Raw genomic sequence first — 21,345 nt, 5'->3', positions numbered from 1 at the left:
CTGTGACCTTGCAGTAAACTGCTAACCAATGTTCCCAACTGAATTTTGCTATACGTAACAGAATTTGAGTGTCATGGAAACAAAGTGGCAGAATTCGAAAATTGTAGGAAACGTAGTGGATTTTGGCAATCTTCTACATATGATTCCCTCCCACACATATCTCCTGTTTTTTGTACTTTCGTAGATTGTTTCTAACAAACCCTCATTTAAATGTAATGAAAACACAAGCCTCATTAAATGTATTACACATCACCGGCAGATCACCTAAAAGTTTCACACAGAGTTTTTCGAGTCCTTGTTTCCTTAAACAAGTATAAAACCTATCAAATTACTCATCAGCGCACTGCACACCACTCCTAACCACTGACAGTGAACACTAGCACTAGCCATGTTTTCCTAGTCGGGAATGTTCCACACAATCATGAATACATTAAATTCCAGACGTCTCCTTTAGTGTGTTCTAGATCGCTGGCTGGACTTTTTAAAAGTTTCGCAGAGAGTTTCCTGAGTCCCTGTTTCCTTAAACAGGCATGCAGAGGTACCATAAAACATGCTGAATTATTCTCCAAGTATCCCTTCATCAGAAATGCTTTTGCATTGGAGTCCCTCCCTCAATAAGAATTTTGACCAATCAAATAACAGTTTTAAGAAGGAATAATTTTATGGTCTGGACAAACCAACAGCATAAAACTGCAACTCAAAATAATTTTATGTAGCCTGACAATATTATTTTCTGCCTGTGCAGGTTTCCAGGATTCAGTAATGTTCTAAGTCTTCACAGTTACATGCCAGTCCTCTGTTTACCAATGCGGAAGTGAATGATTAGTGAACTTTGTCCATTTTGGAAGTACGAGTAGCAGTAGATGTATAATGGCTTTGCCACGTTGCGTTGTATAAGTGATTGTGATCTGCTGCCATGCATCGAATGTGTAAAATTTTATAGTACCGAAGTTCATTGTGTACACTACGAAAGCTGACTGTTCAACACCCAAGAAGAAGAGAGAATACAGGGGTGAGATTTCGCGAGAAGAGAAAAAAAATCGAGAAAACAGTTATTCTCTGCAAGATGATTAAGTGGAGAGGATTTTTAAAAAGTGGTTAGAGCCGGTTAGTGAAGGTAACAAAAGCGAAATGTAAATCATGTAATATCAATTTAGGTGCAAAGAGAAGTGACTTAGTAAATCACATTCAAAGCCAAACATATAAAAAAAGTGAAAGCTACAATCAATACACAAGACATTTCTCAGGTAAGAATAATAATATTATTTCAGTCCATACTAGATAGGCAATACCATTGATTTCCTATGATATTTCTCCAGGAAAACTACACCAAAGAACGCACAGTTTTCTTTTGCTTCACAGACTTGTGAGACAATGATAAACACGTGGTTTTAAGAGATAGTGATAAACACGTGGTTTTAGGAAATAGTGATAAACACGAAGTTTTAGGAGATAGTGATAAACACTTGGTTTTAGGAAATAGTGGTAAACACGAAGTTTTAGGAGATAGTGATAAACACTTGGTTTTAGGAAATAGTGGTAAACACGAAGTTTTAGGAGATAGTGATAAACACTTGGTTTTAGGAAATAGTGGTAAACACGAAGTTTTAGGAGATAGTGATAAACACTTGGTTTTAGGAAATAGTGGTAAACACGAAGTTTTAGGAGATAGTGATAAACACTTGGTTTTAGGAAATAGTGGTAAACACGAAGTTTTAGGAGATAGTGATAAACACTTGGTTTTAGGAAATAGTGGTAAACACTTGGTTTTAGGAAATAGTGGTAAACACGAAGTTTTAGGAGATAGTGATAAACACTTGGTTTTAGGAAATAGTGGTAAACACGAAGTTTTAGGAGATAGTGATAAACACTTGGTTTTAGGAAATAGTGGTAAACACGAAGTTTTAGGAGATAGTGATAAACACTTGGTTTTAGGAAATAGTGGTAAACACGAAGTTTTAGGAGATAGTGATAAACACTTGGTTTTAGGAAATAGTGGTAAACACGAAGTTTTAGGAGATAGTGATAAACTCTTGGTTTTAGGAAATAGTGGTAAACACGAAGTTTTAGGAGATAGTGATAAACACTTGGTTTTAGGAAATAGTGGTAAACACGAAGTTTTAGGAGATAGTGATAAACACTTGGTTTTAGGAAATAGTGGTAAACACGAAGTTTTAGGAGATAGTGATAAACACTTGGTTTTAGGAAATAGTGGTAAACACGTGGTTTTAGGAAATAGTGGTAAACACGAAGTTTTAGGAGATAGTGATAAACACTTGGTTTTAGGAAATAGTGGTAAACACGAAGTTTTAGGAGATAGTGATAAACACTTGGTTTTAGGAGATATGTTGATGATAAACATGTGGCTTTAGGAGATACTTTACTTACTTACTTATGCCTTTTAAGGAACCCTGAGGTTCATTGTCACTCTCACATAAGCCCGCCATCGGTCCTATCCTGAGCAAGATTAATCCAGTCCCTATCATCATATTCCACCTCCCTTAAATCCATTTTAATATTATCCTCCCATCTACATCTCGGCATCCCCAAAGGCTTTTTTCCCTCCGGCCTCCCAACTAACACTCTATATGCATCTCTGGATTTGCCCATATGTGCTACATGGCCTGTCCATCTCAAACGTCTGGATTTCATGTTCCTAATTATATCAGGTGAAGAATACAATGCATGCAGTTCTGCGTTTTGTAACTTTCTCCATTCTCCTGTAACTTCATCACTTTTAACCCCAAATATTTTCCTAAGAACCTTATTCTCAAACACCCTTAATCTCTGTTCCTCTCTCAACGTGAGAATTCAAGTTTCACAACCATACAGAACAACCAATAATATAACTGATTTATAAATTCTAACTTTCAGATTTTTTTTTGACAGCAGACTAGATAACAAAAGCTTCTCAACCGAATAATAACAGGCATTTTCCATATTTATTCTGTGTTTAATTTCCTCCAGAGTGTCATTTATATTTGTTATTGTTGCTCCAAGATATTTGAGTTTTCTAATAGGGGTGCTGATTAATAAATTTTTTCCTGCCAATTGGGGCAACTTCGGCAATAAGCTGCCCATGTTGCCCCATGGAAAGAAAGAAGAATATAAGGTTTCTGTATTGTTTGTTAACTATATAAAATAAGTAATTATGGCATTTAAAGTAATTTAAAACAATTATAAATTTCAGTTATCTAAGCTTATTTATTACTGGTAAAATGGTTCGAAATTACAAGAGGAAAACTGAAAATTAATATGACCAGGACGCACTCAAGAAAGCTGTATGTGAGCATAAAGAAAGGAAGGTAAGCCTATTATCTGTCGAAAAAAGAAAATATAGAGTGCCACGAACTATACTTCAACATTGGCTGAAAGTAGATCTTCCACCCCCAAGTGTGCAAAATTCTTCAGTAGGCAGTTCCTTCTCAGCCAGTGATCCAACCAATTCCTTTTTCTCTTTCTGATCAGTTTCAGCATTATTCATCCTTCACCCACTCTTTTCAACACAGCTTCGTTTCTTATTCTGTCTGTCCATTTCACACATTCCATTCTTCTCCATATCTACATTTCAAGAGTTTCTAGTCACTTCTCTTCACTTCGTTGTAATGTCCATGTTTCTGCCTCATACAATGCTGCATTCCACACAAAGCACTTGACTAGCTTCCAGTGGCGTAGCGTCAATGTAAGCTAAAAAGCTCAGCTTCCCCAGTTAATAATAATTTCATAATAAACCTGCAATCTATGGACAAAATTGTTTATTAATTTTAATAGAATTTATATTTACGCGTTAAATATTGTGATGCGGCAGCTCAGGATGATTTGTGATGCAGCAGTAAACAAGAAGCCTGCACACACCAGCTTCCAAGCAGATTGGTTTCTTACACTCATTCTTCTGTGAAACCCACCCCGTAGATTTTCCATCCCTTTCTAACTAGACTACCCTGGTCGCAAGGCTCACAGGAAGCTAGCTTTGACATTCAAAATAAGTAGTTTCCGAGTTATCCCTTTTCGTCAGTTGTGTTCAGTTGAAGTGTTAGTGTGCATTGTGGCTGATATAATAAATAATGAGTGAAATAACAGTTCCTGACACCAATTTACTTGAATTTTTTAGGACAATTCTATTATCAAGATTGACTTACGAACAAAAGTGTGATCTAAAAAACAAATGACCGACTCCCTTGCTGTCAATAAAGGACACAACCAAAAGACAGGCGCATACTTACGTACTGTATCTATTGACCGTTAATATTGTGATTCCTTTAACTATGACAGGGAGTGAGCTACTGTTATACTATACGTGTCTATTTGATGTGTAAACTGTGAAATCATATTTTACTATGCACCATTTGAGGTCATGCCTTATTGGTGTTACTTACGAGGTTCCAACCAATCTTCGACTGCTAACTTGACATTGACTACTATTTATCTTAAGACTATATTTTTGTAATACGTTTTCTCATATTGCATGAAAGACAACTTGAATTAGCTTCCCCTGCTCAAAATTTCATGCTATGCCACTAGCTTCTTCCTTAGTTCTTTTTCTAGAGGTCCGCAGATGATGATCCTTTTTCTATTAAAAGCTTCCGTTGCTATTGCTATCCTTCTTTTGACTACCTGGCAGCAGCTCATAACCCCTAAAATTAATGTCATTACTTATGGTTCACTCTGTATAGAGCGTCATCTGGAGACTATGAAAATTTTATCAGTTTATTAGAAAAGACACTGGATTACTTACATAAACTGAAACGTAAATGTATTATTTGTAGAGACATCAGTGTCGATTATCTAGCAGAAAGCAATAGGAAGGATCAACTACCCTAAATTCATTGCTAGCATCTTTCAATTTATTTTACACAGTAAACTTTCCGACTAGAATACAAGGATTCAGCTATTGTAATAGGCAACATATTTATTAGAAAAGAATAGGTACAGTATATCTCAAACAACCCCAGTAATTAATGGTCTTTCGGGTCATGATGCTCAACTTCTAAATATAAATATTAATACATCATCAAAAAAAACCAACTGAAGTGAGATTCAGAATTGTAAATGGGGAATCATTAGATAATTTTGAAACAAATCTTAAGAATGAAATATGGGAATCTACATATTATAGTCAAAGCAATATGAACAGTAAATTCGAGTTTCGTAAAACATTTCTAAAAGGGAAGGAGCGAAAGGTGGCTCTTCATAACCTGCACATGTTTTAGAATCATGTAATTAAAGATCCTCAGCATTATGATTACTAGCACTTACAGATGGAAGGAAAAACTCACTATAGTAGAGAGCAGGAATATTGGCGGATGGAGGTATACTCCTTCATACTACCCAACCCACGTTCCACCCCTACTTTAGCTGTAAACGTTCTTCGAAGGGTCGCTTCCGAAACATCTTTCACTCCTCGTTACGTAACCTAAAGTCTGTAACATCGAAATAGTGTTTATATATAAACACTGTCTGTGTGTCAGTATTTAGTGTAATTTCTGTGCGCAGCATTATAATTATTTCATTAAACAACAGCACATGTGAACACTTCATTTGTTATCATACCAACTACTGGTATACAATATGCGACATGATTTTATAACTACTATAATGATATCGAATAGCATTCGTATTTTGAGGTGAATGAACTAAGAAAATCAGTTGAATTCATATCTTCCAAGTTAGACAGTCTTAGAGAAGAATTGGCGCACACAAGACATGAACTCAACTCCACGCAGGAGGAGATGAAGAGGCTAGTGCAAGAAAATGACCATCTCAAACAGGAAGTGAGTGATCTGCAGCAGTACACACGCAGAGACAATATAATGCTATTTGGAGTTCCGGAGATCGATGAACAATCAACTCATGAAGTCTTTGACCAAATATCGGAAGTCATAGGCTGTAGTGAATTGGTGCAGCATGATGTAAGCGTAGCACATCGCATACCATCCAGGCCAGGGAAGACGCGTCCTATTGTCATCCGCTTCACAAAGACTAGAAGTCGTGATGAATGGCTCCAGCTGTTCAGAAATGAGGCCAAAAATGATGGCAGCGGTCCTGGTATTGCGACAAAGAAAGTCAACAGGGATCTTCCGGCAGGAAGAATCACAGCAGGTGACCAACTGACAGCAGTGACCAGAGATCTTTTGAACAAGACAAGGGTTGCAAGAAAAGATGAAGCCAGTCCCATGAGTAAAATCACTAATGTTGACGATGTAAATAATTTGTAAATAGTATTGTGTCTGTACCCAGGTTTTATTTTATATGATATAATTGACTTAACAATGGCTAGTAATACTATATTAAATGAAATCCATCAGTGCAAATTTAATAATAATAATAATAATAATAATATAATAATGGTTTTTACTTCACTGCAATGAGTATATTGCCAATATACTATCAAATCTTAAAATATTTCACTTAAACTTATAGTGACCTAATTCCTGTTTTCCTCATTCTCTTAATAACCAGAATTTCAATCATATTACGAAAATTTTAATTTGTTGTATTAATTAAAGTTTTTTTTTAAGTATTCGTAAACACTATAAATAATTCCTTTCGCTTGGCTCCGCGTATCTGCTCCTTTTCTAGACATGTCGCTCAACTAGGCACAGAAGCAATTTCACTGTTAGTATTGAAAATTACTGTTTGAATATGTACACAGTGAACAGACAACAGCTACGATGACTGCTCTCTCAATACACAACGACTGGCTTGCAAAGAACTACACCCGAACGCATCGGCACACTGCCAGTCAGTCATCCCAATGGACAGGTGGTAGGGGGTGGTACGTGCAAAAATGTGCTATGTACGACCCGCCAATATTTTTGCTCCCTACTATAGCAGCGATTTTTCACTAATGATTAAAAAATCACTTTCACTCCAGTGAGTGAACTATTCATTCACCAGTGAAACAGTGATCAAGAGGTGATTTACTCACTGCACCATAAGCAACTGTAACGTATCACTATTTCCTAAGTGATTTCAACATACAGTTCAATGTCTTATTTGCAGTCTTCTTTCACCTGTTGAATAATTTTTGAAGTGCTTGATATTACATGAATTTTTGTTCTTTTTAAGATTGTAATGATTTGTGGTGAAGGAAAATATTGAAATTTCAATGCTGAGTTGAAGAACTTAGTAATGTGGCGTAACTTTTTATGGTGCATTTTTAAGAACTAATTTTATCCATCCCAGGAGACTTTGAAGATTCTAAAGTTTTGACAATTTTTAACTTCTGTAGGGGTTATAAAAATTGTGCAAGAGTAGCTTTTATGTAGAATTACCAATTTATGACTCCTGTGAGATAAATATATTCATAAACAGTGGTTTTACTTTGCAGCCGCAAACACTTTCAACTTAAAAATCGTTAGCTGTAGTGTAGCTATATTCTAATTCACTGTTGTGTAGCCCTTCTGCCCCTACTTGTTTCAGATATAACACTAGAGATCCATGAAAGCAATAGGCCTACTAGGGAAACGACATTTTTCTATTGTATTGTATTGTATTTATTAACATTCCATGGTATTCATACATGCTTACAGCTAGAATATGGAACAAGTCAAAAAACTTATACTATTATAAAATCTTAATTTATAGTCACAGTCTAGACCACTGCCATGTTATATTAGTAATTAGCAGATTAGCGGGGCTTTAAAAATGTTATGGTGGCTCACCAGTGAGGCAAAAATTTCACTAGTCAGCATGGTGAAATTACAGAAGCGCAATTAAAAAGTCAGAATTTTTTTCATTCAAGTAAAAATTAATTAGGCCTAGTAACAAGAAGGGAGCCACGAGCATATCTCAAACAGTAGCGTGTTTGCCTGCTGTTCCAAAGTTGCGCTTGGGCATGGGTCCAATTCCCACTTGGGTTGATTACCTGGTTCAGATTTTTTCCAGGTTTTTTCAATCGTAAGGTGAATGTTAGGTAACTTATGATGAATCCTCGATCTCATCTCGGAAAATACAATTTCATTACCAATTCCATCGACACTAAATAACCAAATAGTTGATGCACCGTCGTTAAAAAACCAGAAGAAGGGGGCTACAACAGCGCACTAGAATATACTGCCAAGCATCAAAAGATTTTTATTTTGAAAGTATTGGTACTGTACCTGCAAACTAAAGCCACGAGTTTTATCACTATATACATATCACGAAAGCCAGTTAAGTTAAAGAAAATTTTGCCTTCTTGGATGTAGATTTCCTGGAGAATTACCACTAATATTTACCTGTATTTTAGTTGTTTAACCATAATAAATAATTGTGGAACGTGTGAATAAAATGGAGGGTGAGGCTAGAATTATTAATGTTAATGTAAAAATGCAGGCTACAAGTATCTCTTTGTTCAACCACACCTATCACTTACCATCTTTATTATAATTATATGCTGCCAAATGAAAATTACATAATACCGATAATATTTAAGTTAAATATTTTTATTTTTAAATTCCGCAAATAACCTCAACTAACGTGTCTAATTTCATCATAATATGCTTTTTCTGAGTTAGTTCTGTTTTTTCTCTCACTGTCAAAGGACCCATAAGATCACATTCTCCAATATTATTTCAAAACAGTTTATTGCTCGCACTTTGTAGTGAGAAATCACTCCCAATCGCTCCCATTCACTAAATCACTGCTCTACTAGTGATCAGTTGATCTCTCGTTGTCATCACTGGCAACTGGAAATCGCCTCTAATCACTGGATCACTGGTTAAAATCACCGTGATCGAAAATGAGCTGTCACTGCTTCACCAGTGAGTGAAAAATCATGTTTTACCCCATCTCTCATCATCATCATCATTGGCGCTACAGCCCTTGGTGGGCCTGGGCCTCCCTTAGTAATTGTCGCCATCCGTCTCTATCTTGTGTAGCAGCCTTCCAATTCTTGCACCCTAACTTTCTGGCATCCTCTTCCACTCCATCAATCCATCGCAAGTGCGGTCGACCTCGTCTTCTCTGACCTCCCGGATTTGTTATTACAATTTTTTTGCAAGGTTCACTTGGGTCCATGCGTATTACATGTCCTGCCCACCTCTATCTGCTAGTTACCCCATCTCTAGTAGCACTGTAAGCCAGTACATCTGAGGCTTATTAACATTATGAACCTTGTAATGCTTTGTTGTATATAGGTTGGACACACTTTCCTGCTGGGCACGAAGTACTCACAGCCTCTGAAAGCAACTTTCAAAACAACAGCAGGAAAGCCAGACCTGCTGCAGATGGGGAGCTATGGCCTAGGCATGACTCGCATTCTGGCTGCAGGTGTCGAAGCACTTTGTTTGCCAGATGAGATAAGATGGCCCATTGCACTTTCTCCATTCATCATATGCATTATTCCACCAAAGGTATGATAACTTAAACACAATGCAGCAACTGGAAAATGAGACTGATTCTGGAAAAAATAATGAGTCCTTTTTGTACAATCTGAACATTCTCTTTTTGGATGAGGCTGCGTTTCATGTTAATGGGTGTGTGAATCAACACAAATGTCGAATATGGCAAAGCTCTCCCAAACTTAATATACAGGGTGAACCAGAACTCTATCGACAAACTTTCACAGATTGTTCAGGGATGTTAGTTGAGTATTTTGATATAAGGAACCTATGATCTCCAGTGACATATTACTGAGTAACGTGTTGTTGATGTGTTACTTGCAGCATGTCGTTTGGGTTGTGATAAGATGGATTCTGATAGATTAAAAGGAAAAATTAAAAAGTATTCAACTAAGTTCTGAAGTAGGTACTGTAATATCATAAACTATAATACAAACAATACAAAAATTACATGAGTAGTGAAACAAACCTTCGAACAAAACGCATACTTGTTTGTTAAACACTTCACTGTTCTGTACACTGTGTACTATTCACTTCGTTTGAAGCAGCTGTTCAAAATGTCGACTGCCAAGATTTGTACAAACTGTACAGCAATGCACCATGGACTGTCGCATATGCTCTAATATATCCCAGGGGATTGGTGCACCTCTTCAACAGCTGCAAGAATCCTTGCAACCAGATCCATTTCAGTGTCGACTGGAATCTGGTGAATTGGAAGAAATGCACAATTCTGTGGATGGTGAGAAGTTCAGAGCTTATTTCTCTTGAGTTTCGGGAACAAAAAAAAAGTAACGTGCTAAGATCCCTAAAATACAGTGTACACTGAATTTTTTTCTGCCCATAACTATCCTATGTTTCTTCTTTTTCTTATGGAGATATGTTATGTACAGTAGTGGCTGATTTCAGAGCCTTGTTCAGTTCAGAGCGAATTGTCGCCAGCTCATTCTTTTTGCCGTTAAGTGTACAATAGTGGCAAAAAAAACCGGACCGACCCTTGTAACTGATTTCAGAGCCTTGTTCACTCCACCTGCGACCATTTGCATGATAGCGGCGCGCCCCAAGCACCTGAGCCATTCAATGAAGACAAAGACAGTAACCAGCTGCGTGGCTGTTGTTCAACTGCACAGGTGGTTTCGGATCCAAGGAATATGCACAGATGCTCTGGAGTGAACAAGGCTCTGAAATCAGCTACAAGGGTCGGTCCGGTTTTTTGCCACTACTGTACAGTGTGAAGATCAGCAAAAAGATGAATGTATGTTATGGAATTATTAAAATTCAACCTCGTCGAGGAAAGAAGCATGGCTAATGCGACTTCATTTGCTTCACTCCCTATTTGATTCTCATTTTAGACAAAGAACTTGATGTCCAAGTCAATCACACAGAGACAATAGAATGCTATGTGTCTGTAAACTTCCCCCATGGCCAGGTTAGGAGGAAACGTCTGCACTTGCTGCATATGAAAACAAAATAATACATGAGTTCGCAATAATTGCATGTGTCAGTTCTGGGAGTTCCAAGTCCAATATTAATAGCGAGAGGGGATGGTATTTTGAAAGAACCATTATTTTACTTTGAGTTCGGCCGAAATATTAGAATTATACATTCTAAACAGTTGTTGAAATTTAAATCTGATGGTAAATATAGGGATAAAAATAAACGTATTAAATCTCAGTACATTGACAATATAATGTGGAAGTAGCCAGCTCGCCCTTCTGGCCATTTTGTTGATAGATAAAGCAAATCTGATACCAAGAGGTTACATTTCTGTTCATTATAGCTCCTTGTGTTATATTCGTACAGTATGTGGCATGTACAACTTACTGATATTATTTTTTTTAGTTGGTTATTTAACGACACTGTATCAACTACGAGGTTATTTAGAATCGGTGAGATTGGTGATAGTGAGATAGTATTTGGCGAGATGAGGCCGAGGATTCGCCATAGATTACCTGGCATTCACCTTAAGGTTGGGGAAAACCTCGGAAAAAACTCAACCAGATAATCAGCCCAAGTGGGGATCGAACCCGCGCCCGAGTGCAACTTCAAACCGGCAGGCAAGCACTTTAACCGACTGAGCCACACTGGTGGCTACTGACATTATAATCAGTCGTAGCACACATGAAGAGTTTATGTGCGTTGTGTTGTAAGTGGAACCAGCTGCCGTCTTTAAGATACCGAAAGGAAAGCATTATTATGCTGCAAAAAATTGATTTCGAGATTTTTCTAAACAGTTTAGTTATTCATTACATTGAAGGGACTGTAGCTTCAAGGAAACAGTGTCAAAATTTACGTCATAATTGCCATAAGATTTCTTCTTTAACAGATAAGAATCAATCAATCAATCGTTGTTGAATACTGTATCGCACCATTGTTATACCATAACTTGCGTACATTCAAGAAGTTAGAAATGACACAGGTATTCACCACTGCAGCTCAGCATTTCATTTTCTTCCCATGAGAGAGTGGTCAGAGAATAAAATCAGGCGAGTGCTGAGTGAAATTACAGATAGAGAGTTGCAGAAGATGTTTCAGAATTTTCTATACTGATGTGCTCCTTGCATCCAGAAAGGTGGACTTATTTTCAGCTTATTGTCACTGCATCTTCAAAATCCGCAATGTGTTTTTAAAAAGATTTTGCAGGAGAAAGAATAAAGTATTGTCACTTTTAATTCCCTTGATTTTCAAAGCTACTTTCGATATAATTTCAGTGATTACAAGATAAATTATGAAATTAGGAGAAGAAATGTCAGAAGGAAGTGAAATATGTTGTTGTTATGTTTTATTTAATGACACTCCCAACTGCAGAGGTTATATCAGCGTCACCGGATGTGCCAGAATTTTGTCCTGCAGGAGTTCTTTTACATGCCAGTAAATCTACTGATCTACTGACATGAACCTGTCGCATTTAAGCACACTTAAATGCCATTGAAGGAAGTGAAATAGGGAGAGGAGTACGACAAGGATGCCCTTTATCATTTACCCTGTTCGACATCTACTTGAAGGATTTAGTGAAGAACTGTTTTCAGAACATGGCAGAATAATAGGAGGAGGAAGAAGAATAAAGTGTATAAGATTTGCTGATGATATGACATTATTAGCAGAAGAGGAGTTGATACTAAGGGATATGCTACTGGAGCTAAATGACAATTGTGAGCAGTAAAGGCTGAAGATGAATGCCAACAAGACGAAGACCATGGTCATAGGAAGGAAAGTAAAGAAGGTAAACTTGCAAATTCTAAATGAGGCAGTAGAGCAAGTAGACAGCTTCAAATACTTGGGGTGTACTTTAAGCAGTAACATGAGCTGCTGCCAAGAAGACAAAAGGAGAATAGCTATGGCAAAGAAAACTTTTAATAGAAAAAAGAGCATCTTGTGCGGACCTCTGGTGAAAGAACTAAGGAAGAGATTAGTGAAGTGCTTTGTGTAGAGTGTAGAATTGTATGTGGCAGAAAAATGGACGTTACAACGAAGTGAAGAGAAGCTTTTGAAATGTGGATATGGAGAAGAATTGAGCGTGTGAAGTGGACAGACAGAATAAGAAACGAAGCTGAAGAGTGGATGAAAAAAGAATGATGCTGAAACTGATCAAAAAGAGGAAAAGGAATTGGCTGGGTCACTGGTTGAGAAGGAACTGCCTACTGAAAGATGCACCAGAAGGAATGGTGAACAGGAGAAGAGTTTGGGTCAGAAGAAGATATCGGATGATAGACGACATTAAGATATATGAATCATATGAGGAGACAAAGAAAAAGGCAGAGAATAGGAAAGACTGAAGAATGCCAGGTTTGCAGTGAAAGACCTGTCCTTGGGCAGAACACTATGAATGAATGAGCGAAAGTAGCTTTGAAAATCACGGAAATTAAAAGCGGCAATGCTTTTTTCTTTCTACTGCAAAATCTTTGTAAAAACACATAGCAGATTTTGGAGGCCCAGCAACGATATGTTTTAATAAAGGGTAAGATAAACCTAACAGGTTTTTATTACCTCTTACCTGCGCATTATTTTTATGGGACTGAAGGCCTAAATCACTGCCATTTACCTCAATTCGTCTTTTTCCCATGTGAGAGAGCAGTCGAATCTCCTCACTAAACACATACACTACAATGGTTATAATGCTGGTAAGTTGTATATGCCATGTACTGTAGTTCTCATTATGTGCTGTTATTAATTTAAAGCTTTATTATTTTACAGGAAGGAAGTAAAGAAAGTGAAGTAGCTCATTTAGCAGAAGAACTCTATCATAAACTGAATTCAATAGATGTTTTCAGAAATAACGTGATTATTGACGACAGGTGTCATATGACAATTGGTAAGCGCTTATTTGAGTCACGAAGAGTAGGCTATCCATTCATTGTTGTGATAGGTAGAAAGGCATTGCAACTTGTACCAGAATTTGAAGTACATGATATTTTGATGGCCAAGGAAACCACTCAAAATGAGTTTGCTGTAATAGAATACTTGAAACAGTGTATCAGTGAATATATAGTAATGAATTAAAATTACTGGTTTGTATAAGTGTATACTTACTTTTGGCTTTTAGAGAACCTGGAGGTTCATTGCCACCCTCACATAAGCTCACCATCAGTCCCTGTCCTGAGCAATATTAATCCTTCCATCTACGTTTCAGCCTCCCCAAAGATCTTTTTCCCTCCGACCTCCCAACTAACACACTATATGCATTTCTGGATTCGCCCATCTCAAATGTCTGGATTTATAGTCCTGTTGCTCTTATTTCCGGCAACCAATCACGTTGCAGGTCGGCTACATTTAAACATGTGCGTCTCGTGATTCGCTGTTGAAGACGTTATGCATTTCCTAAGGCTCGATAAATACTTAATATAATCGCCCGCCATTTTTGTTCTTTCGTTGGCGTTCGCAGAAAGCACACAAAGTCATTATTTGCCGCCCAGATATTTGTTCAATTACAGTGCGTTTGATTTATTATCATAGTAGCTACGACATGATAATGTTTAATGGTGTGGCAAATAGATTCCTTGTCTGGTAACTCGGTAACGAAAGAACAAAAATGGCGAATGATACTACCTACCTAGACTTTATAGAGCCTTCACTTCCTAAAGTGTAAGCAAAGAAGAGGAGTCACGCCAGGAATAACAGTGTCGCAACTAGAATGTTCCTAATTATGTTGGGTGAAGAATACAATGCTCCATTCTCCTGTAACTTCATCCCTCTTAGCCCCAAATATTTTCCTAAGCACTTAATCTTGAACACCCTTAACCTCTGTTCCTCTCTCAAAGTGAGAGTCCAAGTTTCACAACTGGTAATATGCGTAACTGTTTTATAAATTCTAACTTTCAGCTTTTTGAGAGCAGACTGGATGACAGAAGCTTCTTAACCGAACAATAACAGGCATTTCCCATATTTATTCTGCGTTTAATTTCCTTCCAAATGTCACTTATATTTGTTACTGTTGCTCCAAGAATTTATCTTTTAAAGGACAATACTGTGTTTAAATATATTTACGAAAGGAGTAGTGAAGTGCTTTCCACAATCTCTCCTGCTCAATTCTCCTTTCCTTCCCATAGTGCAATGTGTTTTTAACAAACGAGGTTCTGGGGAACAAGTCACAGCTACATAAGTCTAGGGGGCAGATGTTGATGAAAAGTCATCATCTTATTTTTCACATTAGGACGATGCCTATTAATATAGAAATCCTTTCTATGTTAATATCAACGTAAAAAAGTAATTTCTTATATTGCATTTTTTGACGTTTTTGAACTAATAGGTCATTTTTATATTTTTTTCAGCCTTTTTTTTTTGGTCATTTTTAATACTTTCAAGAGCTTTTAGATCATCTGGAATGCATTTTACTTTCTTCTTTACTGATAGGTCGTTAAATCATTTTCTAAGCAAATAGGTGAGTAGTAATTACCTACTGAATAAGTGAATAACAGTGAAGTTTGAATTTTATAGTTTGGAACAGACTGTAAATCCATTTCTCATTCCACTGAAGGCTTCACTTCACACAACAGAAATAATATAAAATGCTTGACAACAGCTTCGTTTAAGTGAGGGCTTTGACCGCTACTGTTCTTTTGTCAGTACAAGGGTGTCTTTAGAATTTATGTTTGGAAGGGGGGAAACTTTCACCGTGTCCTGGAAAGGACATGGTTCGGAAGGGATGTCTACTGTAGTAGACAGTATTTTTAACATATGCAAGAATGCACGCTGCACCCACAATTTGCTTTGTTATTCACACTCCCTCATCTGGAAGATCTAGTAACAAAAACCCTCATTAAAATCTATAGTTTTTCCTTAAAACCTTCATTTTGTTGCATATTCTTTTCCTTTATCTTAGCTAAATTCCAAGAAGTTGCCTCCTCTCTCCGAGATTTGCAGGGCAGTCATTGAAACAAGGTGACTAATTTTTAAGAAATTGTAGTGCGAGTGCGGTGAATAATATTTAAATATCATTTTAAGTAGATTTTTAGGTCATCATCATCCACCCTTATACATAACTATTTCATAAAAAATGGAGGAAATGCCATTTCAGCATGCTGACCTGCCATGGCATACTTAAGTGTCCCCTAAGTGATGAAGAGAGAATGTGGTTGGTGGAGTTGTCTGACATCCTCCTGGTTAAGTCATATGGATCCGCTAACCAACAGCATGTGTGGTCGTCCAACAATTTGAAGGTTAAGTGTTCGTGCTGTAACTGCCATAATATAGAAATATGGTGCCTTCATTAAAATGGTTATATTTTTCTCTACAGTGTGAGAAATATTGGAGAGCAAGAGAGTTAATAACTTTATTGCCAAGAACTCAGCATTAGTTAACACAACACACAACTACACTCAAAGCACTAGATATATTCACAATTTCTATTGCATTCATTCAACAATTATTTAACATCATCCTTAACATATTTGAAAAAAATGTGTACAGAAAGATAGAAATTCATAACAATTTTTAAGGAGAAGGACCCATAGGAATAACCAAATACTCGTATGTGTCAAAATTAACATTTTTTTAATTTTTAGCCTAAAAATACCTAAAGGCCTTGTCAACTTAGATGCACTTTTAAGTAGAAAATGATTCTAACAGAGAGATTAGTTTCTGTGAAAACCCAAGCATCATACGTTTAGTAGAACAGCGACAATCCGCAGTTAAAAATTCCCGGAGTTACAGAAGTGATGTCACAACTCCACTGTGGCGAGTATGCCGTGGCCGCAACTGGACTTATACGGTAATTGTAAGCTTCTTCCCACGTCAGTCTCTTCCTATTATTAGTGTAAGTTTCTGGTGTCATGCCTTATATGAAATAGTTATTTCCACGAATCATGGCTGGAATCAGGCCATATCAATTTGAGCCCAGGAAAGGTGAAATTGTAAGAGTACGGGAAGAAAGCAGTGAGAATACAGACTGGCTAGGAACCAGGGACTGGTGTGTCTGTGGTGAATGTGTTTCTTCAGTAACTCATCAAAAGTGTTTCTGTTGCTGTGAAAGTGCAATGGTAAGATATGTAAAGGAAAGTGCTGAATGTATTTTGAGCACATTTCATAATGCATTTCACTCTGTTATACTAAACAGAGAAACGCTGAATACTGCTAGGCATTTTATGATGGTGAGGATGGAGACTAATTTTGAAAGGGAAGAGTTATGGGAGATAAATAACAGGAATATACCTTGTGTAGCATACAGACAGATTGTTTACTGGATTAATTCTTGGAATCCCCTCGGAAGAGGAAACAGAAAAGTCATACCTTCATACGTAATAAAAGAAATTCATCACGAATACCCCGACCCTGACAATGAATACAGAAACTTTAAAAAATTCACCACAATTTATTATATTTTGCAACTAACACTCAGAACATTAAAAAAATTATCTTAGTTTTTACTTTTCTTTTTACCAATTGTTTCGTACTTTTATATGGTTTTAATAACTTTACCTCCAATAAACATACAGTATTGTTGGCCACTTATAATTGTTTCAATGTTAGTGATAACCTAGATCATATATGTAACAGATAGGTCATTGCTATGTTAAAATTGTTTGCACTTTGAAGAGAACAACCGCCAGGATCACCACCCGTCCGCCATAAACAAACACAAGATGGCAGTATAGTTGCTAATGCAATTCAAATGGAAATTATGACGTGACTCCTTATGTAACAACTAGATGGCAGTATAGTAAACCTGACAAAAGTTGTTAATGTCAAAGCCTATAAGGCCGACCTATCTGGGGTATATATGATCTAGGGTGATAACTCGATCAGAAAAAAGTAATCAATTTCAAAAACCTATTAGAACCTGCATTTTTTTTAAAACAAATTCAAAGTTTTAACTGATAAATTTGTATCGAAATTTTTATTGGACAAAAGGCGGACAGAGAGAGTAAACATTCCCACACAATAAAAAATATAGCACTCTTGTCTATTTGTAAATTGTTATATTTCGGTAAAACCGCTTCTCCTATGGAGTCAGTGCACTCGTCACTACTGCTACTAGTTGTTTCACAAAAGGACACATCCATATCATTTACTTCCTCACTTTCACAGTTTGAAATACCCCTGAAAATTTCACTCCTCAGCCCACACTGCACACCTAATTCATTCCAAATTGTATGTGTGTTTAAATTGGCATCATCACTTGTTTGTTCTTGGATACCACTGGTACCTGCTTCTTCGTTCACTGCCTCACAAAGTTTGCTGCATGAACTTTTAAATGACTAGTCTATTGCTTGTTTTATAATCTTCTTTCTTACATATACACCAGTCTTTCTCTGACTTTGATGACGTCCATTAATTTCATCCTGTTTCAATTTTAAAGAAGGGATTGCACTTTTTTTAAAACCGGTCTATTTGTTTTGATACATATAAGTTCATTTCTAAGCTGGGATGTAATTTCACAATTTTCTGGAGTGAAATGTTCAGAACAAATGACGAAATTCCAGGTGGGTTCGAAATTACGCCAATTTATTCAATTCACCCACACTTTGAATCTAATTGGTGATCTTTGGCGATTAGGAAATACATGAATACAGCTTATTCCAAGATCTGTGTTTGTAGTATTTGAACATCCAAAAACACAACAATGAGGCATTTCCGATAGATTAGCATACAAACTTATATATAAAATAATAAGACACTAGTTGCTTCTCCGTACGAAATGCTACTGAGTGAAGCTCTAAGGAAGAATCGCAGTGAATTACCTGGAGTTGTGACGTCACGACTACAGCTGGTGTATCATTATACACGCAGTTTTGAGAGAACGGAGCATCATAGAAACTTGTATTTCTCTAAACGAAACCTTTATTTTGAGTACCACTTTATTTTTAAGTTGACAGGGCCTTTAATAGTATTGACTTCTTTTGAGCGAAATTTCAGAGTTGTTAGGAAGAAAATAATTGCTTTTATGCCATTTTTAAATAGCTGCTGTGCTCCAGTCTCTTTACTCTGTGTTCAAACTTCTCCATTGAATATCCAGAGTTTGTTTATTTTACATTTTTCAACATTTAATATGTAATATCTCAGACAATAATAGAGATAATTGAATAACATTTTCAGGATATATTCTCACGTTATAGATGAAGAATTCTGCAAGAGAAAATTGTCAAATTGCAAATTAAAAAATAAGTTGAAAATAGACGTGCAATTTTTCTTTTTGTTCATAAAAATGAAAAATATAAGTATAAAAATTAAAATGTCTAAAAATCATCAAACGAAATAGATTAGCAGTTTTCAGCTTTCATTTAAGACAAAATTTGTAATTCTGTGATACTCTTGAGAGCAGATACCTATATCGTTTTCTTTATGATACTGCATTTTTTGCATTTTTTATATCTGTGACTACCATAAAGGGCAAAAGTGGAAATGTTGTATTTAAAAGGCTTCATACATTGATATGAAACTATGTTAGGGAAATAGAGGCTCTACTTAAAATAATACGAGAAAAAAGATTTTCTGTAGGTTCTTCCCCTTAATTCAGCTTCGATGAATTCAGAACTTTTGTTTCTTACATTTGTCCTTTTTATTATTTATAAGTGAAAACACTCTCTCAGTGTACAGTCATCCACTTTTGACAAGCATTACCAGTAAGATTCAAATTGTGTCTGACACTACAGAATGCATCATACAAAATAATCATCTTCATGTAATTCAGACTCAAATAATTTCAAAATATCTTCTAGTTTATTGAAGTGAATTCCTTTGTTAAGACAAAGAGGGAGACGATAATTAGGCATTTTTTGTAAAATATTTAAATGTTTAATCAAGTAAGAATGTGAAGAAGTATAGAATTGAGTAAAATTATTTTGCCACTTTTTTTAATATTAGTGTTTAATATATTTAAAACTTTATTTATGTTTTGCACTTCCAGAAAAACTGTCATTCTCTCTTTGGTATATTTTTATCCAGGAGAGCTCTTACTATATTAAAGTTTCCATAATATTTCAATTGCAATTTCTATGTACAGCAGAACCTTACTAATTCGGATTAATTTTGGAGGAAAATCCAGTCTGAATAATGAAAGTCCGAATTATAGGGGATTTGCTGGAATAGAATTATTTCAACAATTGAAAAAAATAATGGTATCGTGTAGTTGTTTAATTACTAACATAAGTATTTACTCATTCTATTTTACAAACGTGGAACACAAAACATTAATTAAAAAAAAAAAAAGAATGAGTTTGAAATTCTTAGTCCAAGTCAATTACTACACAGGAAGTACTAACTTTGGAATTTTCAGACTATGATTTAAAGAAAGAGATAACTGTTGTTTGCATCTGTTAGCGCTGCTGTTCTTTATGTACATCATGACCCATTTCTTTTAAGGCAATATAAAATTTCTGATAGTTCGATTACAGTCCACAAATTCAATTAATATATCTAAATGAATCTTAGATTGAATAATTTGAAGTTATCACCACATTTTTCACCCCAAGGCCTAGCAAGAGGAGAGGAGAATGAAGACAAAAGGGCAAGAGACAGTGGAAATTTCTGCAGATAAAGCAAATTAAACAAAATCAGTGTAGGTCACCAGGTGAAGTGTAAAGAAAAGGCCGGAAAAGAAGATAAAGTGAGAAGAAGAGATGGGTTCAGGGGCGTATTTTGCGGACTACCGGGGCTACCGGCGGTAGCCCAAGGAAATTGCAAAAGAAAAAATGTATAATATAACATAATGTAATAATTTTGTATTACCGTATTAGTTTTACCACAGTAATTAAAATTAAAGTAATTGTTAGATTTATATGCACTCTCTGCTCTCGACAAGAAACAAGTTGTCAAGGCGGCATCACTGGAGAAACCGCTGCTGCGAAGGGTAGCCTGTGACCGTTCCGCTCACGTCGCACAACTGCCCGTTCCCCACTCCCTTCAGTTTCTATCGTGCAGTGTAGGCGGGTGAGTTGCCGCTCTCGTGATCGGTTTCTTTGAAGGCGCGAAGCAACAATACGCTTAGTACGCTAGCTCATTAATGTGATTGTGTTCTTGCAGTGCAGTATTTTAAATCTGTGATTTGTTCGAGTGTCTAAGAGTTATATTAATTGTGAATTATTAAGTTTTTAATTTCCCAATTAAGTGATATTGTGAAAAATATGGCAGAACAAGTTTCTGGAGAGGTTTGTGTTGAAAATGACTGTGTAATAGAAGGTTTATTAAAAGTGCCTTTTAACCGTCGTACATAACAACGAGAAAGTTGAAATTGTGAAAATGGAAAGACCAACTCCTGAGTTAAATTTGTCCATGGACGTAAAAGAAAAACAGCGTGAGTACACACGCCATTTCACTTCAACATCATATGGTAAGTGGAATTGGTTGTGTGGTAGTTCTAAACTGTAAACTATTTTGCTGGCCATGTTTGTTATTTAGCCGTGAAACTAATGTGTGGTCAAAAGAGGGGTTTTCTAATATGAACTCCCTTCGAACGGCAGTCCTAAAACACGACAAATCAAAAGCTCATATTTATAGTAGCATGAACTTTGCAAACTTTGGGAAGACAAGAATTGATTTACAGCGAGATAAGCAAAAAGTTCTACACATCAACCAACACAATGCTCTTGTG

General features: G+C 36.3%; 1 protein-coding gene across 7 annotated transcripts in view; it reads left to right on the top strand.

Annotated features, from left to right (window-relative positions):
* The window catches only part of ProRS-m (prolyl-tRNA synthetase 2-like protein, mitochondrial), a 70,752-nt gene extending 56,914 nt beyond the window's left edge, over positions 1 to 13,838 (top strand). For all 7 annotated transcript variants that reach the window (XM_069826632.1, XM_069826633.1, XM_069826634.1 and 4 more), the window contains 2 exons: positions 9,120 to 9,335; positions 13,515 to 13,838. In XM_069826632.1, coding sequence (XP_069682733.1) covers positions 9,120 to 9,335; positions 13,515 to 13,820 — 522 coding nt within the window. In that variant the 3' untranslated portion in view covers positions 13,821 to 13,838. The remainder of the gene's footprint in view (positions 1 to 9,119; positions 9,336 to 13,514) is intronic.
* Positions 13,839 to 21,345: the final 7,507 nt, after the last annotated feature.

This window comes from Periplaneta americana, chromosome 5, assembly GCF_040183065.1.
Source record: "Periplaneta americana isolate PAMFEO1 chromosome 5, P.americana_PAMFEO1_priV1, whole genome shotgun sequence".
Classification (NCBI taxonomy): Eukaryota; Metazoa; Arthropoda; class Insecta; order Blattodea; family Blattidae; genus Periplaneta; species Periplaneta americana.
This window is presented reverse-complemented; position numbering and strand designations above follow the sequence as displayed.